The sequence below is a fragment of the Chelonus insularis genome, unplaced genomic scaffold (assembly GCF_013357705.1).
Source record: "Chelonus insularis isolate UGA/USDA-ARS -01 unplaced genomic scaffold, ASM1335770v1 contig_352_pilon, whole genome shotgun sequence".
Classification (NCBI taxonomy): Eukaryota; Metazoa; Arthropoda; class Insecta; order Hymenoptera; family Braconidae; genus Chelonus; species Chelonus insularis.
Genome location: NW_023276517.1, coordinates 735,233 through 762,130, shown reverse-complemented (window position 1 = coordinate 762,130; position 26,898 = coordinate 735,233). Strand labels below are relative to the sequence as shown.

General features: G+C 28.7%; 4 protein-coding genes across 7 annotated transcripts; 3 read left to right on the top strand and 1 right to left on the bottom strand.

Moving 5' to 3' along the window:
* The first annotated feature begins 7,143 nt into the window (after positions 1-7,143).
* Positions 7,144-15,643, top strand: ple (tyrosine hydroxylase ple). The gene is made up of 6 exons (XM_035082878.1): positions 7,144-7,638; positions 11,098-11,209; positions 11,390-11,506; positions 11,674-11,730; positions 12,370-13,189; positions 13,735-15,643. Exons 1-6 carry the CDS (start codon positions 7,570-7,572, stop codon positions 14,261-14,263), a joined length of 1,704 nt encoding a protein of 567 aa, XP_034938769.1. The 5' UTR covers positions 7,144-7,569; the 3' UTR covers positions 14,264-15,643.
* A 392-nt stretch (positions 15,644-16,035) lies between these two features.
* Positions 16,036-17,679, top strand: LOC118066674 (uncharacterized protein DDB_G0283697-like). The gene is made up of 4 exons (XM_035082883.1): positions 16,036-16,083; positions 16,168-16,444; positions 16,527-17,206; positions 17,335-17,679. The coding sequence occupies exons 2-4, from the start codon at positions 16,236-16,238 to the stop codon at positions 17,400-17,402; spliced, it is 957 nt and encodes a 318-aa protein (XP_034938774.1). The 5' UTR covers positions 16,036-16,083; positions 16,168-16,235; the 3' UTR covers positions 17,403-17,679.
* Positions 17,680-17,858: 179 nt separating this feature from the next.
* On the top strand, positions 17,859-25,057 carry LOC118066676 (ras-related and estrogen-regulated growth inhibitor). Of its 3 annotated transcripts, none has more exons than XM_035082886.1 (6): positions 17,859-18,073; positions 19,989-20,102; positions 23,610-23,666; positions 23,923-23,996; positions 24,176-24,442; positions 24,663-25,057. In XM_035082886.1, the coding sequence occupies exons 2-6, from the start codon at positions 20,006-20,008 to the stop codon at positions 24,816-24,818; spliced, it is 651 nt and encodes a 216-aa protein (XP_034938777.1). In that variant the 5' UTR covers positions 17,859-18,073; positions 19,989-20,005; the 3' UTR covers positions 24,819-25,057. The 3 variants fall into 3 exon arrangements, with proteins under 3 accessions (XP_034938777.1, XP_034938776.1, XP_034938778.1); XM_035082885.1 differs by having other exon boundaries at positions 17,860-18,342; XM_035082887.1 differs by lacking the exons at positions 17,859-18,073; positions 19,989-20,102 and adding an exon at positions 21,310-21,331.
* On the bottom strand, positions 18,144-26,646 carry TfIIEbeta (transcription factor IIEbeta). Of its 2 annotated transcripts, XR_004690286.1 has the most exons (7): positions 26,460-26,646; positions 25,881-26,145; positions 25,591-25,800; positions 25,149-25,476; positions 22,827-23,110; positions 19,215-19,460; positions 18,144-18,158 (listed from the first exon to the last, which is right to left on the bottom strand). XR_004690286.1 is itself a non-coding variant. In XM_035082884.1 (5 exons), the coding sequence occupies exons 1-4, from the start codon at positions 26,519-26,521 to the stop codon at positions 25,156-25,158; spliced, it is 858 nt and encodes a 285-aa protein (XP_034938775.1). In that variant the 5' UTR covers positions 26,522-26,646; the 3' UTR covers positions 24,669-24,807; positions 25,149-25,155. The 2 variants fall into 2 exon arrangements, 1 of the variants encoding a protein (XP_034938775.1); XM_035082884.1 differs by lacking the exons at positions 18,144-18,158; positions 19,215-19,460; positions 22,827-23,110 and adding an exon at positions 24,669-24,807.
* Between the last annotated feature and the right edge of the window lie 252 nt (positions 26,647-26,898).

Here is a 26,898-nt window from a genome sequence, read left to right as displayed (position 1 = left end):
AAATGGGTTACCACTGACGCAGTTTTGTATCTCTCTCTTTTTCTCAACTTTGCATAAGTCCAAAGAACTATGAATATGTTTGATTTCCATTTTGATCAATTAATAATTGCCATCCATAATATATTTGCTTAAAAAATATCCAATTCTACCACTCACGTTTAAGTTATCTCAATAATTAGTTAAAATTAACCCCAAGTTAGTGCCTAAAATAATTCATACTATCCAATGAAAATAAGCTATTTGCTTGGAAAAAATTATTTTGAAAGTAACTGATCTAAAACGCTGATAAAATCAATGTATTGAGGAAAAAGCTACTTGGAATTATTTTAATAATCAATTTTCCATTTAAACAGAAAAAATGTATTGATTAATTGATTAAATGACTTGAAATGTAATTTATCTACTAAGTAAAAGAATCTTGTTATTATAAAGCCAAGATTTTTATGATGATGCATTAAACACAAAATAAATGACAAATCAGAAGGAAGTCTTTGACAGAAGAAAATGGTTTTCTAGTGAAGTTATAAATTTTAATAAGAATGTAATTAAGACTTATCTAGGAATTTTTTATTTTTTATGCTCTCGAATAATTCATTAACATTATTGGGATTTACTTTTTCCTCTCCGAAGTCATTTAACGACTAACGATCTGATTCAATGGCTCTCTCATGACAAGAAAATGAGATTATGATGAAAGCAGAGTGTACTCATCACTCTTGGGATTTTCCAGTAATTTTTAGACAAGAAAAAGAAGGAAAAATATTCTTTCTCCTAATCTACTACTTATACATGACACTCCCTGTTGCTTTTTCTCATTTTTTTTAAGTATGTAATCGTCTAGAAACTACTTCCTATGATAAATATTCAAGTTTGGACCATTGCTCCAAGGATAAATATTTTGTCAAAAATTGAGTGAATTCTTGGCAATACTTTGAGCATCTATATATTGTTTACTGGATTATTTAAAATTCTATAAGTTCTTTTGGTGCCAATCTAAATTAATTGAAAGTTCTTGAAATAATGAATCAATTATGTTTATTAACTGTTGTAACTTCTGACCTCGAATAAGCAAAAATCTGCTTTCGTGAGTCTACAGAGACAGTATAAGTTTCGCTCTATCGATCATCTAGACCGATGTGAACTCACTTTTAAGGATAAATTTTACATGTATTGTTGAAAAACTGTTTTATAAAATTTCGTCATAAACCATTTTTTAAAAAAAAAATTATAAAATAAATCAGTAATATGAAAAATAATTTGTTTCTTTATTGTACATTCCAACAAGAAACTATTTCTTTTTTTAATGGTAATTTATAAGGTGCTGTACTGATAATAATTAATTGGTAGCAGCAATTAAATCATCAGAAAACAATTAATAAAGTAGCTGATCATTTTGCAGTTGATTAAATAAATGACATAGTTATCTGATCTTTGTTTAAGATATGATGCATCTAACATGATTTTAAATCATCACAATTGTTTTAATTAGTTAGAAAGAAAAAGAGAATTCTACTAAATGTAATGATGATGATGATGATGATAGTTAATTGATTTGTATTTTAAAGTAATTAATCTTTAAGTGCACACCTACTTACCTGACTTGCAAGGTCGTCAGGCACACGTTGAACACATGTCTTGTTATGTCACTTGAATACGAATATCAATAAATCTTTTCTCACTCGATCCAATCGGCAATACAAAGGAAGAAATGCTGCAAAAAAATCATTATTATTACAATTTCTTCATCTGATTACATACTTAATCAAATTCTTAACATTACTCTTATTTTATGTTCAATATTTTTTATTCTAATTTATATTGTGTTGAAATGAATTTATCCAAGTGCCATCTGCAATTCTGACACTTTACTTTAGATATTGTCCAGCATGTAGGGAAAATCCCAGTAACACGACTCTCATGAAGTATGACTTTATGTTTTCGCAGGAAGAGTATCTAAGGATAAGCATTCCTTGACGACGTCCATTAACCCTCTATTCAATGCGATCGCATTCGCAGGCCAAGGAAAATGCATGGACAACTGTGAGAATTTTATTCTCATATTTCTTACGAAATTTAATCATTTATCACACTAAAATTATCTTCAAAGCTTTCTTTTAATTGTTTTCAAGTTAAGAAAAATAAGTGATGGCTTTGTAAATAAATGGTCGAAATATGAATGTAGCATTAAAATGCATCTGCACGTAGCAAGCAGATGAGTTTCTTGTTTATCAGTATTAAATATGGCATTTATCCTTTAAACTGATGACTTCGTTAGATCTGACACTGACTGTCAAGGTATCATATAGGAGCAAGGCTCCTTATGACGGAAGTAAAGATACATTTTTCGTTGATGCTTCTGACATTGTAAAGAACTTGCTCTTGCATTTGGAAATAAACCTTGGAGTTTGTGAAAGTATCATGAATGTGAAGGTTCTAGGTAAAAGTACTAAGTAAAAGAGAGTGAGAAAATGTTATATCTATTATTATCTACCTACTTCATATCACTATCTAGTATAAAATTCCTTCAATAAAAAAAATAATATACATCGATGCATAAATATCATTGGAGTTTGAAAAAATTGTGAATTAATATAGTCAAAATTTGATCTTGAAAATGACCGAGTAAATTAATTGTGAAAGATTAATAAACTTCTGTAATCAAAATTTTCATTTAGCAAACATGATTCGTTATATTTATTCTTTATTTTATCAATATTGTCCACAAATAAGTTGATGAAGAAATGAATATACGAAGCTTTTTTTGAAATTTTTAATTATATTTTTGTGTCAGAAAAAATCTTTCATTTTTAAGAATCAATGAAAAATGATTGAAAATTAGCTTAAAATAAATAGAGTAACATTCAAAGTGGTAAATTTCGCTACAATGTTACTGTGAATATCTGAATTGACAGGTTAATTAGGTAAAATAAAATAACTCATGGAGACTCAGTCAAGCATATCGACACTGACCTATTAGCATTACTTGCGTAAGAATTTTCATTGTTTTAAACGTGAATTACGTGCTCAATTTTAGAGATAAACATTCTTTACTTTGCTATTTGTAAATTCTTATCGACGCACTATAAATGTTTATAAAATCCATAATAAAGTGATTGACAATAAAAAGAAAGTATCTAATCAAATCTTTAATAATAAAAAAAAGTTTCATTGAATTTATTTATTTATATATCAACAGATTAATTCTTTTTTTGAATTTCAATTTATTAGAATAATTATTCAAAGTGATAATCCAAAAATAATTTTTCTTATTAACAAGTAATAATTGATTGAATTATTAAAAAAGAGTTCATTTGATTACTAGATTATTTTATTGTTTTTTTTTATTAGAAATCATGATTTTCTTTATTATTAATAATAAAGATTGTGAATAAATTAATCGATATGCCATCTCCTTCATTATTAAAGTCCTCTCAACTCGTTTGATAGAGTGTTTCACGTGCCATTGACATGCTATTGTCGACGCGTCAATCTAATATGTGATTGCCGGTCTGGACATTACGATAGAGTTAAACAAATCACTAGAAGTTCATTCTAATAGATACAGTTAGTTTCATATTTATAATCCATATTCATTGATGCTCTGCATAAATCATTGAAAAATTAATAGATATCTATACTTGATTTTTAAACAAGCTTATTTTCATTCATAAAAAATTTACCACTCATTAGAAGAATGGGCAGTTTAATTACAAGTAAAAATACTTTAACAAATTTGGGAATTAACTTTGCTAAAATAATTGATAAAGTTACGTGTCCTTGGATTAGCGATAAAAAATAAGGTATGTTCAATAAAACGGGACTGTGATAATGCAATTTTACACCAAGAAGCTATCAATGACAATTAGAAAGATAATTCAATTAAAAACGATTAGCATAATCGAGCCCCTCGCATGTCGTCGAAAAACATCAAGTTCTCAAGGATGTTTCTCGTTTAATCATTTTGTATTGAGGAAATGATTATATCCGACAATTCTATTGCATATAATGTCCTTCGTTAGGACATTAGCATTTTAATGTTGTCGTAGGATTACTATAATCGTACTTTGATATGAGAACAATTATGAATAATTTTTGTTATGCTGCAAATCCTACTTATGGCGATAAGACAATTCCTCTCTTTAAGACAAACATTCTTTGAATTTCATTCATCATTTCTATAAAGATAATTACTTATAATTATATCATTAAGTCTATATCTATCATCATGTAAAAAATAATATCGACAATAAATGGTTAATTGTTTACATGCTTTGTAAAAAAGTGAGCAAATAGTTTTATTTTTATTTCAAATTAAACATAAATAAAATTTTAAATAGAAAAAAATAATTTTTTAAATGTAAATGACATTGATTATGTTAAATAGTAATCAAATCGAGTTTTTCTTGACAGTTAATCATTTTATATTATTCTAATAAAACGGGTTAATAAATGTTTTTTTTTCTTTTAAAACAACTTAATATGATTATTAATTAATAAATAAATTAATTTAATTTATTAAAAAGATATATTGCTCCGATGTCCTCTCATTGCCACAATCATGACATGACTTTTTAATTTGTCTTCTTCCGTTACAAAGTCCAACGTCATCTATCAATCCTGTGTCATGAACATTACTTTATTCGTTTCTTATGTTCAAATTTTTTAAATTCATTTGAAAATAGTTTAATGTAATTGATGGTTACATTGCATAAAGTGTAATCTATAAGACACTTGTTCAACATATGTCACACGATATTGATCTTTCGCACCTCCGGTTAATCATAATAGTATCGATAATCAAACAAGAGAGATAAAAAGTCGTAAACCAAACAATAAACAATGAACTAATGACAGGAATTAAATCATTCTGCTGCTAATACAGTAGAACAATAACATGTACTAATGTTATTGATACATTAAAGTTAATATTTTATTTTTTTTCTTTTCAATTGGCAACGGATTTTAATTGAAATATAAAGGTTGACCTTTTCTAATAATAAGTCATGTAATTTCCAAGTGTCAAGACCTCGAAAAATTCTTCCGATTCTCGAAGGTTAATTGATAAATTGATGTTATGAAATTATCTCTATGACCACAAACTTTTTTTTCTTACAAACCACAATAGTTTCCTTTTAACTAAACCATTTACAATGTTTACCTTCATTTATGATTGACTATTGATGATTATTTAATGGAGATTTAAATGAGAAAAAAAAACCATGACACTCATCTAACGTTAATCGACTGTTTCTTGATTTATTAAAAAAAATTGTTTTAAATCTAATGAAAATTGACAATTGTTTGATTAAATTTTTTCAATGTTTACCACTAATTTTATGTTAATCATTGATTGGAAAATTTTTATTTGTTATTTTTTTATGAACAAAAAAAGAATAATTAAATAATTTTTCAATCTTATGTCCGGAATAATATTATTATTTACTAGTGGGATATGTTGGTATACTTTTTGAATGAATGCGAAATTTGTCGAAAAACCAGATTGGTGAGCAAGTACTATGAGTGTTTATCGTGTCTTTGAGTACAGGTGTGATAGCCTTGATACATGAAAGTGAGATCGAGTTAATAAAAAATAAAGATATATCGGTGTTTCCATTTATAACGGTTTAATAGCCATCACAAGATAACGAAACACAAAATTGATTTATTCAAAATGAAACATATAAATAAGCAGAATTTAATTGTTTATTTAATTGACGTAATGAAGGATTTTTTGTTGGGAATTTTTTAAAATATATTGAGCAAGAACAATTAAAGAGAAGGAAAATAAACAATTAAGAATCTATAGTTTACAAAGGAATTTATAATAAATATATTGAATAATATTTATAAAATTCCTAGATTAATTTTTCGGATAAAAATTCCTGAGAGCGAAAAAAGAAAATAACAACATCAAAACAAATTTTTTTGGAGATATCCAATTTGATGTTTGACTGGCAATTTATTATTGCTTTTAAAAATTTCTGTAGGGATTCCCTTATTTTTTATGAGTTTTGATAAGTAACGCAAGAGATTCTAAAAAGAACAAGAAGAGAAAAATTCAGGTTTACACCGTTGGATTTTCCAGTTCTCTACGTGAGATCAAGGAATAAAATAAAATACTTTTTAGAATACGATCAACTTATTGTGCTAAATATTTCAATCTCACAATGATTGGTCTTAAATTATTTCAACAATTTCCGAAGCTTTCTAAATAATTTCATTATTACTAAAAGTTAAATTTTCAAACAATATTGATATTTATAAAAATTGAAGGCTTGTAAATATTATTTATTTATTTCAATGTCATTGTGATAATCCTTATAAAATGTCATAAGGAGTGTCATTAGAGCTAATTGTCATTTCTTTCTCAAGAAAGGATATAAGGACTTTAGCTAAGTTTCTAATTTTAATTACTTTTGTTTAAATTTTATTTTATAATTGTTTATCTGGCTAAAAAAAATCTGGAAAATGGATTTTGATATCCAAAGTGTGAGTCGTCGTGTAAAATTTCAAGGACTATCAATATCATCAGTGATGCTTCATACGTTGATATCAATTTTTTATTTAATCAATTAAAAAATTTATTTTTTCTCGTTTTAACAATCTGCATTTTTTTAATAAAAAGTTTCAAAATATTATAATCATCCAACAAACCCAAAAAAAGCACAATAAACTATCCTAATGAACAAATTTCATTTCAATGTCATAAAAAAAGAAATAAAAATTGAACTTGAGGATTAATCAAATAATTTTGATCCCGAGAACTGCTATCCTAAACTCAGGTATTGACGTTAAAAAAGTTGTACTCTTGTGTATTCCAGCAATGATATGAGTCAGCACGTCGAGAATCGGCACGTCGGAATCTCCCGCGTTCTCAAAAGACCGCGTGCGCACGTCGTGCAAATGAGCCAATAGGATTGGCGGGCGTGCGCGCGTTGAGGGAGAAAGAGATTTAACTTTATGAGACCGAAGTACAGCAGGTTGGTGTAGGAGAATTACGAAAGTGAGGACCACCGCGTGTTAACGTGGACGGGGACTACCCGAAACCCCTCTCCCCCTTTCATACAGGTGGGGGGGAACACCCCTGACCCCAACATGTAGTAGTGAAGGGAGGAAACGTTTATATGCAGCGACAAACCGCCCCGATGTCGCATTCGCTCGTTCGCTTCGCCAAAGCAGGACACGAAATCTAGACGTGAAGATTTTCGTTTGAAATTATTTTTTTGAATTATCTAAGTGAACAAAGAAACGTGGATTGGTCTTTAATAAATTTGAGCTTTTTCACGTGATTTTTATTATACGACAGACAGGAGTTCTGTTGTGGAATTCTGTGGTCGTATAGAATAAGAAGAAGAAGAAGAAGGAGAAAACTCACTTCTGTCTGGGGTTTTCGTTGTCCTGAATTTTTTATTTCGTCTATTCTCTTGTGAAGACGACACAGGCAGTGAGACTCATCTAGAGTGTCAGGCACTTGGTCGTTTGAACAATATTTTTAAATTAAGAGCAAGCCTGTGAATCGCGTGAAAATCAATTGGATTTTCGAAGAAAACAGAATAAAGGAAGAAAGTTATGATGGCAGTTGCAGCAGCACAGAAGAATCGCGAAATGTTCGCTATCAAAAAATCTTACAGCATTGAGGTGAGTATTAGATAAAGAGAAAATAATAAAAAGTTTTTTTTTCTGTTCAAACTATAAGTAAAAGAAATTTCGGGAAAGGGGATTTTATTGACTACGTGACTCTCAGATAACTTTCGTAACTGATGAAAGAAATTACATCAGAAAAAGAGTAAACTAAAATGAAATTTTAAAAACAGCATAACTTGGTATTCAAATTTATCTTTCGCGCTTATTTTACCCGGATTCATCACTCTATCTTTATTTTAATCTGTCTTTCTGACGCGCTTCTCACTCATCTCGACCATGAGAGTGAAATTCACTATCAGGTGTGACGAGAAATAAAAAATTTAAAAAAAATATCAAGAGAAAGATCGATGATACTCGGAGAAAGTTTACTAAGTTTAATTGTTCATGTGTTACACAACGTCAACCTTGTGGTTGTTTTTCAACGAGAATAGGGTTATCCTCGGTTTTTTGTACATTACTTTGTATTTGCCTTTTATAGAAAATATTTATTTCTATCAGACCAGTCATTATCATGTATAATCCTTGGCCTTTCATTCTGGACACATCAAACATCATAATTATACTATAAAAATACATATTCAAGGCCAAACTCGATACTTCATTCATCTAAAACCTTTAACAATATTTTTAATCATTTTTTTAATTAATTTATTATTTACAAAACAAGTTGTATAAATCACTTTATAATTGAAAATAAAAAACTCAAAGTCCTTACTAAAATATTCAAGGAATAAAGTTGATGAAAATATTATCAACTATTTCTATCATTAACTTAGATTGAGCGCGTCTGACCAATTCAGAGCATTTCCACTGAAAATACGAGTAAATTGACTACTTGATATGTCGAGTGTTTTAAGTAACCACTGATAAATACATTAATAATCATGAATATGAATGAAAAATTTTTAAATCAAGAGAGTGGTGGTTTTTAAAATGATTTAAGGGGAAGAAAAATGTTTCGAGATAATTGTTACAGTTTAATGAATTGTTTTTATTTTCCGGTATTACGCAAATGTATTACGATCGATTGATTACATCGAATGTAAATATACAAAATGACAAGTAATGACGTAGAAACACTGCTCCATCAGTAGCACGTCAAAGACGCGGTCAATGCTTCGACTTTCTCCAGATTAAACAGATTCTAGCGATGTCTCTCTTTAAAAAACACTGAAAGAGCGGCTGCAGCATCGCGAATGTTCGAAACAAGTGAAATTTGATAAATTTTGCAGAGTATATGATTTATTGTCAGAAAAATGTACAATCAAATTGACTGATAAATAAAATAGTTGTAATTTGAAAATGATATCAAATAATGGTAAGGAGATAATAGTATTTTTGTTGCAAAAAATATTGTTTGGTAAATAAATATCAGATAATTTAGAATCATTTTCGCATTCTTATGCAAATGTAAAATATTTTTTGTATTCAAGGAGAATTAAATCTAATGGAATTCGGAGAAAGTCGTAAGAATGACCCCATGAAGCACTTTCCTTTGAAGTAACTGTTTGATGATAATGTATATTAATGGGTTGCCTAGTTATGTCACACGATCTAATGATCAACTTGAGACACTAAGAGGTATCAATACATTTGCAATTATTATTGAAATATTTTTTCATACAATCTGAACCTGATAAAAGTTTTTGTCTGTATAATACTTTAAAAGCATCAACTTCAGGCGAAATTTTTCTAAAATCATCAATTTTATTAAAATCCTATCTTTTAGAATAATAAAAAAAAATATTAATAATAAGTGAATAAAATAAATGAACGTTGAATAAATTATATGATAGTGTAGTATTTTTGAAGTGAATCATTTTTAAATCAGGTATAATTAAGCCAAGAAAATAATCCTGATACAACTATATAATAAAATATTCCAGATAAAATAAATTCTAACTTCTAATAATACCATTTTAATTCTTACAAATTAAAAAAAAATAATGTAATACATTTCATTTTTTTATGTCAATGTTATCATAAAGTGCTATTATTCAGCAAAAAAATCAGTTAAATTCATCACGAATATTAATTGAAATAGAAATAAATTTTTATATAATCAACCTAAAACAATTATATAAAATGAATAATTGAAATAAAATATTACAAATGACAAATAAATTAAAGAAAAGGAAGATTAAAGAAGAAAAAGTGAGATATCACGCGATAACTTGATGATTGTGGAAAATACAAGACCTTGTACGAATTTTCCAAAGGTGTAGATCGATACATCGAGGCATCACTGACGATCCTTCACACCTGTTCTATCCTTTACGTGTATTTACAATAATATCCTCCATCTCTATCATCCAAGAAATCAAGATTGAGAAATCAATCGGCCTTGTTAGCATGATAATTATGAATATGTTATAAATATGAGAACGGAGTGATTGTAAAATAGAAATATAACTTACTTGTACGAGACCCTGAGATCATGAGCTTCGACAACCGTTATATTTCTTGGAGGCTCGACACTCCGCCTCGATTGTCTTTCTTTCTCGCTCTTTGTGTCTGTGTGATCATTCTATTCTACACTTGTGATCTCCTATGCAAATTATGATGATTTAATTACTCTACATAATATTTGTAATATCAACTATTACTACTATTTTTAATTTATGCACGAGATTAACAGTTCTATGTTCCATTATTAATATTTAATTTTTTTTAGATATTCATAACAATTTTTTTTTACTCAATTCATTGATTATATTTAAATAAATTTATAGATACAAATAGAGAATGTTGATCAAAAAACATTGTTGAAACACATGTTAATGTTAGAAGAATTGCTGTTGCATTTGATTTTTTTTTTAACATTCAATAATTATAGATGAATTATCATAATTCATTAAACGTTTAGAATGTTTATAAATAAAGAAATTTTTTTAGAACATTTTTGTTGATTATATTCATTTGCTTATTAAATGGTCAGTTAATTCAAGATTAAAAATCATGAGGTTGAGGTCAATATCGTGTGAACAATTAGGCATGAGATCAAGGCTCTTTAACGCAACAAATTCCGTAAATCACACGTCTTCTATGGCTGGTGATAATCAGTTGTCTGATGCAATTGCACACTCATCGCTTGTCTATCCGCTGGCGAAGTACTTGGCCCACTTCAGCACTGGCACGCGCATACATGTTCAAGAATTTCTAAACGTTTTGTTAATCGGTGCTAGACGAACTATCATAGCAATGATGTACCAAAATTAGTGTATGAATTATTATAATTAGTTTTGTTATTTAGCTACTCAGATATTCTATTTCCTATTTAATTATTCTGGTAGTGGTCAAAGTCCTATTCTCTTTCATTTCCTACATCATTTCCCTCAAGTTCTTGAGCCAGAAACTCTGGGAATTGAGAGAGTCACTGACAGACGGAAGTTAAAGGACTTCTAACTGGATCATGCACTTGAATTTACCTAATTCGCTTTATTTTTGTTCTAGAACGGTTATCCGGCACGCAGACGATCTCTTGTTGATGATGCACGCTTTGAGAGTCTTGTCGTAAAGCAAACAAAACAAAGTGTTCTTGAGGAAGCCCGTCAAAGAGCAAATGGTAATTTTTCTTTGAAGTCTATCACTTACACTTAAAACCAATTAATTCTTTAGAATGTTTTTGAGTTTTTTTTCCAATAAACTTGATTGGTTAAATTGTTTTATTTAAGTGTTTTTTTTTTAAATTTTTGTTTTATTAGAAAAGCATGATGCATGGTTGTTTTTGTTTTTATTTGTGTAGACTCTAGCACTGATCCAGCAGATTCTACTCAAAACCAGCTGGACAATGAAGAGCCTTATACATCGTCTAGTGATGATGAACAAGCAGAAACATTGAGCTGTGCTGCTAAAGAAGGAGGTAAATTTTGTTGTCATGTCGAAGTTTATAGGATTCTTTCAAGTCGTACTTTTATTATTTAAATAAAGAATGTAGAATATATGCAGTTGCTTGTCTGAATCCTATCATAGTTTTGTTTGATGATTTTATTTGAGCATGAGCATGATTGTTAAATGTTAAATTTACAGAAGCAAAAGCAGAAGCTTCTTCGTCTGATGGTGAAGAAAAACCTGGTGACGATGATTGTAAGTATTATACAGAGATATAGAAAATTTTTAGAAATAAGTTTAGATTTAGAAGCTAAGGGTTAGGTAGTTTAAAAAGGTAACTAAGTGGGAATAAATGGAGGGTGAAACAGCTTTCATTGTCGTAAAAGTCTATCGTAGAGTCGACACTTAAATTAAGCAGAATTACTGCTGAAGGACCTTTGTACATTCAGAATTATGTTACGTATAAGAATATAATGCTTTAAAAGGAAGCGTCACTTTTCTTGAACGCACCACATGAATATAGCTATTTTCTTTGGACCACCGCACACTTTGCGCCCACGACAATATTAAGTATAAGTACTTTCTCAGCGACACTCTCTTCCGAGAGTACTTTTCTCTTTATCGACTTCATGCTAGTAAATGGACTTTGAATTGCACGATTATTTTCTCTTTAACTAAATTACAGTCATGGTCAGAATTGTCTGAATAACTTTGATTACTCATAATACTTTTATAGACTATTTAAGAAACTTTTGTGATAAAAAAAAATGATCATTGAAAATGAATCAACATCTTTGTAATCTGAATCACAAATTAACTTTTTTCATCGACTTATTTTTTGAAGATATTTTTTATCAATTTTCGAAATACCAATGAAAACAATTTTTTTTATAGATTATGGACTCACTGAGGAAGAAGTGGTTCTGGCAAAAACAATATCCGAAAGCTCGGAAAGTGAAACAACAGTCCAAAAGGCAGCCTTGATGCTACGCTTGCGTGAAGGAATTGGTTCTTTGGCTCGTATTCTAAAAACTGTGGAGAATTTCAAGGGAACTGTAACTCATATAGAATCTCGTCCATCTCGTAAAGAAGGAGCGCAATTTGATGTTCTAGTTAAAGTGGATATGACTCGTCAATGTCTTTTACAATTAATTAGAAATCTAAGACAAAGTTCGTCTCTTGGTGAAGTCACTCTACTTGCTGACAATTCAGTGAGTATCAAAGATCCTTGGTTCCCACGTCATGCATCTGATCTTGACAACTGCAACCACCTGATGACCAAGTATGAGCCTGATTTGGACATGAACCATCCTGGATTCGCAGACAAGGAGTATCGAGCACGTCGAAAGGTCATTGCAGAAATTGCATTTGCTTATAAATATGGAGACCCCATTCCTTCCATTCCTTATACTGAAACGGAGAATGAAACCTGGTTCCGTGTATTCAGTACTGTTGAAGATTTAGTACCTAAACATGCTTGCATTGAATATCAAAAAGTATTCAAAAAATTGAGAGATGAGAAAATTTTCGAACCCCACCGGATTCCTCAGCTCCAAGAAGTCAGTGATTTCTTGAAGAAAAATACTGGATTCACTTTACGTCCTGCTGCAGGTCTTCTCACTGCACGAGATTTCTTATCAAGTCTTGCTTTTCGAGTATTCCAAAGTACACAATATGTTCGACATATCAATAGTCCATACCATACTCCTGAACCGTAAGTATTTTTCTTCACTTTATATTTATAGATACTACCAGTTAATTCAGTTAAAAGATGCTTTAAAAGCTAATTAAGAGTTCATTAAACAGAAAATTGGTAGAATAATATCTGTTATATAGTAATAGATGAGATAAAAATCATTAGAATAGTTTTTAAATTGAAATTAGGCAGTAAAGAAGCTATATAATATGATCTTTATTAATTATATGTATGGTTATCCAAAGTGACCACACTTCAGTAACAATCTCTACTTGTCCATGTCATGGAACAACTTGAAAGCAATCAATATTGCATTTATGACACATGGGGGTGTTAAAGTAAGCAAGAGAGAGAGAGAGAGAGAGAGAGAGTTAGAGCGGAAAGAGGAATATAATGAAATAAAGCCAACCTCTCTGAAGCTTGTAATGGAACTCTAATTGGCTTTTAACGACACGATAGCGTTGATAACTCACTTGACAAAGTTCCCAAGTCACTCGTTTATCTTTCAATTAAATATTAAAATATTAAACAAAACTCTTACCTTATTTTATTTCATGTTACAGTGATTGTATCCATGAACTTCTGGGTCATATGCCTTTGCTCGCTGATCCAAGCTTTGCTCAGTTCTCCCAGGAAATTGGTTTAGCTTCTTTGGGTGCTTCTGATGCAGAAATTGAGAAACTTTCTACCATTTACTGGTTCACGGTTGAATTTGGACTCTGCAAAGAAGGAAAAGAAGTTAAAGCTTATGGTGCAGGACTTTTATCAGCTTATGGAGAACTTCTTCATTCTCTGAGTGACAAATGTGAGCATCGACCATTCGACCCTAATACTACTGCTCTCCAGCCCTACCAAGATCAAGAATTCCAACCTATTTACTACGTTGCGGAAAGCTTTGAAGACGCAAAAGAAAAATTCCGTCGTTGGGTTAGCACAATGAGTAGACCTTTTGAAGTAAGGTTTAACCCTCATACACAAAGAGTAGAAGTTCTTGACTCTGTGGAAAGACTTGAAAGTCTCGTTACTCAACTTAATACTGAGATGATTCATTTGACGAATGCTATCAATAAAATGAAGAACTCACGAATGTAAATTGATTCTCCCGTATTTTTTCTGTGAGCTGTATAGTTTGCAAGTAATGTTTAATTATCTAATAATTTTTGTACACTGAGGTAAAAAATGAATCTTAATTTAATCGATTAGATAGAAAATTCATTTTTTAAATAATTATCTTTCATTTCTTTTCAAACTATATATTGGAAAAAAATACTAAACTATTGATAATAATTGAATTGAAGTAGTTTTAATTTATCTCAGTGTACGGTTATTGTTTAGAATCAGAACCCAGTATTTCTTCTTCTTATTATAGAGCATACTAGGATATCATTAGTCATTTTGCCGAACCCACTTCTTCTGTATAAAGTCATTCATGATCCTTGCTATTCTGTTTCAAATCGTTAAAATTCATTTTCAGATTAAATATTATCATTTCTTCAAATATTCATGTCTATTTGAAATTATTTCATTGAATTAAGTCAACTAAAAATTATATATAAATATATATATAATGATAATTAAAAGTGAAATTTAACGTAGAGTTAAAATTAAATTCCTTTGGCGAAGTGAAGACTCAACGTTTTATTTCACTTATGATGAGTACAGTTTCCTTTATTTTTCTTTGGAAATAGAAAGGAGACTAAGACATTGGAAAGTTGAAGAAGTGAATTTATGGATATCTGAAAATCAAATTTTATGGATTTATTTAAGATAAATTATCATATAATATTATTATTTTATTATTAATATTTTATTATTATTATAATTATTGTTATTATTACAATTGTAATATTTTATTTGTTTAATCTTTCATTGCACTGACTGCACTTTGAAGATTATTTTGTGAATTATTATTAACTAAAAAAAAGTTTAAAGAACAAAATGTATTCACGTTGAACAATTAACGATAAATTAAAATCTATATAATTATAAGAGAGAATCCTTTAATTAATGTCAGTATATAACGCAATAAAGTTATTTAATTGTTGCAAAAATAATCACTAAGTATTGTGAACATTTTTGCTGTAAGACAATACTGAAAAATCAGCTCTGTAGAATTCTCCATTAATATTAGAATTAAACAAACGATGTATATTGTAATTTAAAAACATATTTAACGAAAAATTAATGTTCAAAAATAATTAATATATATTTTCAAGTTTAACGTTATTTTTGATTGTATAGTAAATGAGGCTATTGATTATTGTTAATGATTATTCATTAAATTATTAATAGAAATTTATGTTTAAAAATTGGTGTATACAGAATCGTTGGAGTTTTAAGTTGCATTTTATGCAGATTAAAGTTTAATGACAATTTACTGATAATATCAATCTTATTTTTGCACACATCTGTGCACATTGTACTTTTAGTTATGAAGAATTGCAATAATAATAAACTTTAGTTGAACAAAAATTCACTGTTCTCAATAAACCATTTTTTTCCAGATATATAACATATATTAAAATGAATGAGTTAGTTGAGCAATTTTATGTATTTATCTGTGTTCTTTTTTTTCTTTGCTCAACAAAATGGAGTCAAGCCTTTTCTTCATAAAATAACAATAAAACCTGTCATACAAATAAATTTATATATTAAAAGATGTTTTAAATTTTCAAAGTGATCATGAAATCGAATAATTTTTTGTTTAGTTGTATTTTGAAATTACTTGAATTAAAACGTCATCAAAAATATGAGTGAATAATAAAACTTACAATTATAAAATAACCCGCATAAAAGATAACCTATGGACATTTATTTATTTGATGGTGACTTTCGTATTTTGATCAATTTTTTATTGACATTTTTTGTCCTTTCAGGAGTGATTTTATATTATTTTCCCTTCTCTCGTTCATGTAAGTGTATAACATTCACTTCTTAATCGATTTTTCAAATTAAAATATAAAAGAAAATATTTTTATCATCTAAATCCTCTCTAGATTTTTGTAAGGGATGTCATTTATTAATAGACGCTATAGCTTATAGTCTTAAAGCAGCAGTAAATACAATGGATAGTAAATCCCATAAGAAAAAATATTCTTCTCATCCTCATTCCAAATTAAAAGAAAATTATCAACATTCAAATGATGAAAAATATAATAGACATGATAATTATCATGGAAGAGAGTATGTAGAAATAAATAAAGAAGCAAGAATCAGAGATGGAGAATGGGTAGAGTCTCATCTTTCCTCTGATCGAGGATTGGAGCTTCAGAGGTCAGTAAAACCTTTTACTTCCTACAATCTAGAGAAAGTTATGTGGTCCCTTTTTTTCATGAGTGAAATTTTTTGGCTTCAGGGAATCTTTCTTCGGCTTTAAATGGAGCAAGGAGATGGCTGATAAACAAAATAACGATATTTTACATTTAGATAATGACGCCATCAATGAAAGGTATAATTATGATCAAATGCCAAACGTGGAACTGAAGAATACCAGTAATATAACTGATTTAAATGAAAGTTTTAAGAAGAAAAGGAATAAAAAAAAACGTCAGTCAAAACGGATTTCTTATTCAGATTATCCAGAGGATGATGATGATGATGATGAAGCTGATCAACACAAAGAAAAATTAAGAAAGCTACACAAAAAAATTCGAACTTTAGTATCAATTCCAGATAAAAATCTGAAGCAACAGAAAGAATTAGAGGCTTTAAAAATTATTGAAGATCTTCTGAAGAATGAAAAGATGAAAAGTGAAAAGTCTAGAGATGGAAAATTATATAGGTCTAAGTTTAAAAATAAACGTCGAACTACGTCAACCAAGAAGCAAGAAACTGATGGAGACGATGAAGTAGAAGAAAGCAAATTATATCAAGTTGGTAATGCAGATAATTCTTGGCCAGAGAGAAAATCCACAACATCGTCAAGGAAGGAATCTCAAACAAGTAGTAGCAGAAGAAGTCGAAAATTATCAAGCATAGAAAATGAAGATCTTTCAGATGATTCTGATGATTTTTCATCTCCTCCTATTATTCATGGTAAGTTCAATTTTTTGTTTCATTACCTTTCACTTTCTAGCTTTTTTTTTATTCACCTGCTTTTATAAATAGATAGACAAGATCTAATAAAATGATCCATAAATTTGTTTTTTTAATGTTACTTTCAGATCGAGTAACTCCAATTTTAAAAAACATTTATGGATGGATTTTTGGTGGTTGTCCAAGTTCAAAATAAATTAATAAATTTGGATAATTTATTTTGTTTTTGCTGGGAAAATCTTTCTGGATGGTATTTCAGATCCTGGATGAACTTTAAAGATCAACAAGAATAATCAACAAGTCTATTGAATAACTCCAGCGAAATTTTTGTTCATATGTTTATTTTATGAATAATTATTTTATATCAAATAATTATTACTAACTAATTTTTAATTAGTTAAATAAAATAATAGATAAAATTAATTGGATAAAGGGAATAAGTCTATGAATTCAAAAATTCAAGATGACAATTAAACATTGAATATTATAAAAATAAATTGTTAATAATAAATGAAGAATAAAGGATGATCCACCGGCCAGAGATTTGATTATTAAAACATAATGGTGGCGCTTTTCGATCACGATCTTTGGCAGAGTATATGCAGAGTAAAAAAAGATTGGCGTCTGTGGTAAGCTGAAGAAGAATGGTTATCGAGAGAAGACAGTCGAGCGCGAACCAAGAAACTCGTCGGATCTTACTCACGTATTCCTCGATTTTTTTTTGTTTCCACAAGCATCAGCTAGTGTTAAAGCACGTGACCTGTTTTCGAGATTAAATATCTTACCCAAAGTTTCTAATTATGTTTCGTTGCTTTGCTGAATAAACTATTCGCACGTGCGGTTAGCGTCTTTCCAACAAATTCACAGGTTGAATTTTCCTCTAAATAATTGCTTTTCTTTCATAATTCCTTAACATCACTTTTTCAACGTAAATATCCTCCACTTAGTTGAACTATAAAAATACAATTGAAAAACAATGTGAGATAATTATTTATGTGAACAAATAATTGTATAAAAGTTTGAGAAAGTGAAAGAACAAATGAAGAAATATAAGAATTAAGAAAAATAACAGTGAAAATTTATTTGTTACGAAAACTTGAACGTTGAAATCAACTTTTAGTTAATCTTGTGAGGAAGTAAGTGAACATATTTCCTTGAATAAAATTTTAACGCTGATCTGGGCAAATTGCAGTTATAACGGTGCTAATGACGAAGGTAGAATTAAAACTCGTGCGTGGATAAAATTTAATTAGCTATCGGTACCTAATGTAGTATACGGTAACTTTTAAAAACTTTCAACCAACAAGAAAACAGAGTATGACCATGAAAAATATCGGATTAATTCCGAAAACTCCCGAGTCACGTGCAATTGTTCTAAAAATAATCCTGACACACTTCATTCAGAAATTTCCCTTCAATTATTTACACTTCAATATCTTGATGATACGAATTTTTTAGCTTTATTTATTTATTTATCACTCTCGTTTATTTTTTTTATCTCAATTATTTTTACTTGTTTTCACTTGGTAATCTCATTTGATAAAGAAATTTATGGATAATAATAAAATCGTATGATTGATAATAAATGATACCCATTGTTCATTTCATTCATTAAATATTTCAATTAATTCAATCTATAATGAAATAAATGTTAAGAAATTGATATTGTTTATTGACAATATAATAATTTGTAAAAAATGAACACGTTTTCTTTCCTTTTTTCATTACAAACAATTTGCAACTGATTCAATTGATTTGCAATTGATTTTATTTTTAATAAATCATAATATAATAAATAAAAAGAGAATTAATAAATAACTTCAATTAGCGAGATATTGAACATCATTTAGTTGATTTAGTAGTAATAAAAATATTTATTGTTAATATTAAATGAAAGTTTATATAGTTCATAAAGTCGTGATTAAATATAGCAACACCTGTTTGCTATATTCTAAAGTTACGATTTAAAAACTTTTTTAATTAACAATATTAAAAAATAGATACTTACTTGTATTTATGTGTTTCGATCTATAAACATGGGATTATACCGAGAGACGTTGGCTGATTTGCAGCACACGCGCGTCCATGGTCGCATCACTGAACTTGTACTTTTGCTTCTTCCTCATCGCTATTCTGTCTTTTTCTGTCTTACGATCAGATACACTTGGACTACACTACTCTTAGTTCTTTGGCATCATTTATCGTCGATCGTGCCCACGAAAACATCATGATTACTGACATTTAAATTTATAGCCTGAAAAAAATTAAAGAATATACGCAACTATATGTATGGAGAACAAAAATAGATTTTCTTCGATTGTTTTAAAACAGCTTTTTTGACGTGCACTTAAAACCAGTTGGTTTCGCTCATCAACAAAGCATACGTGGAAATAGAATTGTTTATAAAATCAAACAAATTCATTAATTAAACATATTCACCCAATTAATGATGATCCTTTTTATATATAAATTAAATTCATTTTCCTTTTTACTTCATCTGCTAAAATCTTTTTAAAAAAAAGAATAAATATGAATATGCAAAAATATGTGTATTGAAAAAAAAATATTTCCACTCATAAATAACATTTTAAATCAGCTTTTGAATATTTATATCAGATATAAATATTACATTGAAGAACTCCAATTATTTATTAAAAATTCATATGTTGAGAAATTTTAATTAAATGAAAATTCAACAGTAAACAAAATAAACTCAATATTTGTATTATGAATGAATGAAATAATAAATCTGATTAAAAAAAATCTTTTTCCATTTATTCAGCTCCAAATGTTTAAGAAATGACGTCCAATGCAATCAGAGGAATTCGTCGAAAAAAAAGTTCATTGTGTGAGGTGAAAGTAGCAGTGATAGGAGCACCAGGCGTAGGAAAAAGTGGTAGGTATATCATATTCAATATCTAATCATACTAATCCGTAATTGCTTTCTACTATAACCTCTCATGTTCATGGGAAGATAAAAATTTCTGAGATTTCAAGATGTAGTTATCAAGATATAAGCGATTAAAGACTGAAAGTAAATGTAATAAAATAATAAAACGAAAGTATTAATCTTTGGAAAAAAGATTAAAAGAAATATTCATAAAAATCTTATATTCTTTTGGTATTCACCGCATTCAATTTTTTCGTATTCGTTCATGTCTGGAAATAACATCGACTGAATCCAATAATTCATGTCTGTAAAGCGGACGTGGATAGGGTTGAATTATAAAACATTTCTATGCGAAAACTACCGACATGTCTTACAAGTGATTAAGCATTTGATGTTGTTATCATGCTCATCTTGCAAATCTTTGATACAAAAGAAGCTCAAAAACTAATTACGGTCATTTTTCGTCATATTGAATACAATAATAAAAATAACAACAATAAAAGAAGGTTCACTTATCAAATAAACAAATGTTCATACATAAATATTGGTGCAAATAAGGTGAAACAATCATGTGGATATTAATTAAATGTCTTTTAGAGTTCGTTTACATGACCAGAAATCATAAATAATAGAAAAAAAACAGTGAGATAGGGTTTTGATAATGAAAAAATAATTCTTTGTTGGATAAAACAGATAAATAAATGAAATATTACTAAGAAAAAAATCATGGAATGTCTCTAGTGAATAAAAAAATTTCCCCGGACGCATTAATTTAATTTTCGCACTCTCCGAGCTCCATTAAGCTCGTTCTTATCGAGAATTGCGCGTTCGTATATACCCTTCCTCCAACTCTTTCACGTGGATAAGGTCTCACATTATATTAAAATTAGCTAGAGTTTTTGGCATTGCTAGTTCTAAATGAGTGCTCGCGTTTCTGCCGACTATGCAGACCAACTAGACAGATCTATAGCAAAAAGTTTACAAAAAGAACTGATAAAAAAGTTTACAAAAAGAACTGATAAAAAAATTCTACAGAAAGTTGATGATAAAAAACAATTTTTTAATTAGTTATTAATTATCATTAAAATATGATGAGCTAAAAATGTCATTATAGAGATGTGTTTAAATTTAAACGTGTTGGAAGAATAATTATAAATTAATTTATTCGACTGAAATATCAATTTTGAATCTTGAAAGACAAAGATAAACAACTCTAGACTACTCTGAAATGTTGGGTAACATTTTTAAAGCTCTCTTTATTTATTTTTAAATTTTTTCTCAAATAGAACTGAATGTCAACAGCTCTTAGTCTTTCATAATTTATTACCTTTACATAATTTTTTTCTTTTCATTACTTTAAGCATTATTAAGTAATTCTATTATTTAACAATACATTGATATTCAATTAAAAACTAATCTAAAAATAAATGTTAAATTTAATGAATTTATTGAATTAATATTCCTAAGTAGACAGATTATTTGTACATTTTTAACGTAATATAATAATAATGTTGTACTCAAGAAATTGTAGTTCTATGCATTTTACTTAAATTAGTTTGGATGAAATAATTTTCATCATTATAATTTATTACTGACATCTTTGTTTGTTTTTCAAAAATAATTCTCCAGTAGATGAATAACTGTATTTCCTGACAGCAACAAAAAATGATGGAAATTAACATGAAGTGTAAGAATGCAATGATGAGAGATGAGCAAATGCAATATGTTGAGCAAGGTTTTGCGGACATATGATGACGACAAGTTGGTTGATGATAAAAATAGTGCGGTATACCTCAAAGCAGGTCACTAGGCTGCAGCTCTTATTTCATTTGATGTTTCCTTAATAAAAATCATTCTAATCATAATAAATACATATGTAAGTAACATTACTTAATACATATCTACAGCAGCAATCTAGCCTTATTTTAATTTTTGTCTCAATTGACTCCATTATAATTTCAGTAAAACAAGCACATAAATACTTAATTTAATTAATGAAATGCTAACTAATTAGCTAATGAGATTTTTTCATAGATGTAAAAATAAAATTAAAGTATTTAATTCAATTTAAATATTGATAAAGTAATGAAACAAAAAAAATACGAAAGGTTGATGACATTGACAAAAAAGAAGTTCAATATAAAAAATCCTATAAACAACTGTTTATGATTGTTTAAAAAAAATCAAGACATTTACTTAGGTGATGAATATTAACGAAAAATGATAAAGATATCAATTTTTAATGCAAATATTTTGAAAGCAAGTAAGATGAGAATGTTTTAGCTTTTTTCAATTTCACATCACGTGATTCAGAGAGATGCATTAGGAATTCGATTCAACGGAGTGACAAAAAGAGAAAGAAAAGAATAAGAAGAGGAATAGATAAAATAACAAAAAAGGACCGTAAAAAAGTGAAATAATAAAAAAAAAAGGAAAATAAAAAAGAAAGAAAATGTAGAAGAGAGCATGCAAAAGCCACCCGTTCTGCTTTCTGACTCTGCTTGCATCCTTTGAATATTTAGCGAGGTTCTCTTCTCTACCATCTACTATACTCTTCTCAGAAACTTATTCAACATTATTTATCCTCCTCTTTTTCATTCATAAAATCGCCTGATATTTTATCCTCTTATTCCTACTATTTATCTCATTTTTTAATTTCAAATTTATTTTCACATATAGATAGTACCTTTTTTCTTTTACTTAATGCTACTTATCTCATTTTTAATTTACCTGGTGTTTGTATAGTCAGCTTAGCTAAGAATCCCGGTCAAATGTTAATAGGAAGCTTGAGGATAAAACGTTGTTCCGTTTGTGATTCTAGCCATAGTACGCATTTGAATATTCATCGAAAAGTCTTCTCTTTACTTCATAAGAGCCCCGATGTATGTTTCATTATTACTTAAGCTTTCAACTCATTACACAATTAACAATCAACATTGGAGATTCGGATATGTCCATTAGCTTTATGAATCTTCTCTTATTTTTAAGAATTATTTTTTTTCAAAACAGAAATCCTGTAACCATAAAAATTAAATTTTATTAATTTCTTAAACGATTAAACAATTTTTTTGTATCCTGTAATAAATAAATTTCATAAAAAAAAATTTAAAAGAAAGTAAATAATTTTAAAATTAAGTCTTAAGAAGTAATTCATTTAATCTTAATCATTAATTTTCATGAAAAAAAATTCGTTTAGTTTATGAAAGATTAATTCTTACATTATTTAAGATTCCTTCGTTACTCAGTATTGAAAACATATAGGCGCCTTCCGGTTTAAAAGACTATTGAAGAAAATACCGGATGATTAATAATTGCATTTCTTTCGTAGAATGCAAACATAAAAGATTTCATACTCAAAAAGGGTATTTTAAATATGAATATATTATTTGATAACGAAATGGAAATTGCTGAGCGTTTTAAAATAAAAATAACAATGATTTATGATGATGATTTCAATATAAAAGTGCTAATAAATATGAATAAAAATTTTTTCATCATTTTTTCTTGTTGCAGCCTTGACAGTAAGGTTCTTAACGCGACGTTACATTGGCGAGTATGATCATCAACAGGGTAAGAAATATATTAAATAGCTTTGAAATTGATTTAGAAACAGTCGTAAGTCTTCATTTATTTTTTTTTCTATTTGCATTCTTTGGAGTTTCGTGCGTCTGGTCTAAATTTGCGCAACGAATTTGACACTAGAGGGTAGATTGTAATGCACACGACATTGATTTGAACTAAAATTATCCATAAAAACGATAAAAAATACTTCAAGAAGTAATCAGTATATTGTTCAAGTTAATCCAAGCATAATTTTTTTGTTTAGAAAACAGGTATAAGCACGAAGTATTGGTCGATAGCGAGCCCATTCTTTTTGAAATTCTAGACTCTTGCCCCAAGGTAATTTCAAATATAAAATATATTTTTACCAAGTAATTGGTGATTTCATAAAAAGAGAATGAATTGAACTAAATAAAAAAAACTAATTAATCTAAAGAAATGCTTATGGTTAATTGATTTTCGACTCTACTAATTAGATTAAATTAAACGTTTGAATCTGATTTGATTGGGAAACTTAGAGAGAAGATGAGATGCCGACGATGGAAATGTTACAATGGGCCGATGGTTTACTGTTGGTTTACTCAATAACGGACCGAGGTTCCTTTAACTTTGTAAGAAAGGCGAAACAAGCTCTTGCGGTCGCTGACCCCGAAGCTGCAATGCCTCTGGCATTGGTTGGAAACAAAGCAGACATGGTTCATTTACGACAGGTCAGTACTGAAGAGGGCGAAATTTTGGCTAAAGACTTCGAATGTTGGTTCAGCGAAGTTAGTGCAGCCGAACAGGTAATTATTTATCGTTAAAATTAATTTGCTATCAACCTATCAATTGATTATGTGATGATTAAATTAGTATTTCAAATTACCATAAATTCAACTGTAATTATTGTTTTATACTGATTAATTTTAAATGAACTTGAAATGAAGATAAGAGTTGAAATGTTATGTTTCTATTGGAATTCAAAGAAAGTAAAAAAATTAAAGAAAAAAATATGATTACTCACAGGTAACTCAAGTTGCCGAATCATTTCATGAACTTTGTCGAGAAGTATTGGCATCTAGGAGGAGGAATAAACAATCTCTTTTGGATAGGATGCTTGGAAATAAAGTCACAAAAGTCTATTCCCGAGGAAAAAGTGACTCTGCTTTACCTAAAGATTAATTAACAATTAAAAGTTACTTAAAAATTTGTTTGTACAGTGGAATATTTTTTTACGCGGCAAGAACATGCTTAGTTTTTGAGGAAAACTTTGTTTCAAATATTTTTCTTTAAAAATATTGCCAAAGGCCACGAACTTGTTTAAACTTTAGAATAATTTTGTAACACTATTAAAAAATTATTATGAAAATGATGTAGTGAAAGATGTTCTATAAAATATTTATTTTTTACTTGTAAATGACTAATAACTGTGAAAATGAAAATATTTATTAAGAATAATTACGTATTATTTTTCAGTATGAATAAAAAACAATAAAATAGTAAAAAAATTACTTTGTATCTATTTATTATCGTCATAAGTTTCTAAAACGTCTGCTAAATGTTCATTATCTCTTGGTTTCTTAAGATTCTTTCTCTTATTATTCGGCTTCTTTCTTTTTATTGGAGGAAGTTTCTTTGGTCCATGATCCTGCATAGATCTAATGCCTTGTTTCTCTAGATATTCATCAATCTTCTGATCATCCATCGCATCTACAGCTACAGCTCGCCATAATTTTTGAAATTCCTCGTCAATTGGAAGTTGAGTTGTTTTATCATTATAAAAGACTATTTTTTTCTTGTCTAGAGGTCGATTTATAAATAAAATTTCATTTTGTAAGCTCTGAAATACAAAAAATATATTAAATTAAAACCATAATTATAACAATAATATATAAAATTATATAAATATTTGAATTAAGTTACATATTTTAAAAATAAGTGCATAAAATCTCACCTTTAAATGTTTTTCGCAATGAGGAAGACTTTCTTGGATGTCTTCTAATAATATTCCACCAAGACCTTTGAGATCGTGTTGTTTCAGGAGCCTGGTTAACGACTTTTTGTCTTTTAATTTGTACATAGGTTTGAAACAGAATCGATTATCCGAAGTCACTTCTATTTTTGGGTTTTGTATTAAAGCTTCTGTTTGAAGCCATTGCTTTACCTATTGTAATTTATACATATTGAATATATTAAAATTGTTTGCAAATAATTGTATTTTGCTGTCATTATTTAAAAACCTACCTTAGTTCCTACATCTAATTGATTAGTTTCATCTAAAATTTCTTCTAAAGTTAATGGATGATCATCACCTTCTTGATGTCTAGTTTTCATATGCTTGACAATTTTTGCTAAGACACCAAATTTATATTGTGAACTTCCTGCCATCGTTTTGTAGTTGACAATATCCATTTTTGGTGCATTGGATCCTGAAGAGGTTTTGGGTTTCTTTGAAGCTGGTTCATCTCGAATGGTTTCTTTTTCACGATCTTTTTTCTTTTTTTCAACTCTATAAATAGAAATTAAACATTAGTAATGAATGATTTTCAGTCAATTGTATGTTTTATTATTATAAAATCTATCAATTTTAATGCATTTATAAGCTTTAGATCAATCTCAACAATAACAAATGTCGGTAGTCATTTAAATTTTCAGAAAATTGTAAAATAAATCAGCATATCAAAATTTTTGTCAACTCTTCAGCAATATATTAGTAATAAAACTATAAAATTTATTTTTACAATTCAATTGTAATTATATTAAATAAGTACATAAATATTGTGTTGTTTATTATATGTAAACAGATACAATGAGGTTACTTACGCAGGTGTTGAAAGAGCTCGTTTTTTGAAGAGCTCTCGTTCTCTCAAAAGTGCTGGATCCATTTTATTATGAAAATGTTATAATTTTATTGACAATACCTATTTTTAATAATTTGTATTTAATAATTAAAACAAAATATGGAACAGAAAATTAACTTTACGTTTCTCTTCTCTGACAACATATACAGTTGCGCATGCGGTTGAGATTATGCGACAATAGCGACATCATAGGTGTTTTGTGTCGGCAATAATAATCACACAGTTACCGACGGCAAAACAGAAGCTTCTCGAGGCGTCCATCACCGCCATCTTGTGTTAGCCCAAAATTGAGCGTCTCCGAAAACGCGGGCAAATGGCAGAGAATAGATTATTCCCGAATCTCATGAGTTGCAGTTGCCGGACGCCGGTGGACATTGAAAAGAATCCAAAAGTATTCATAT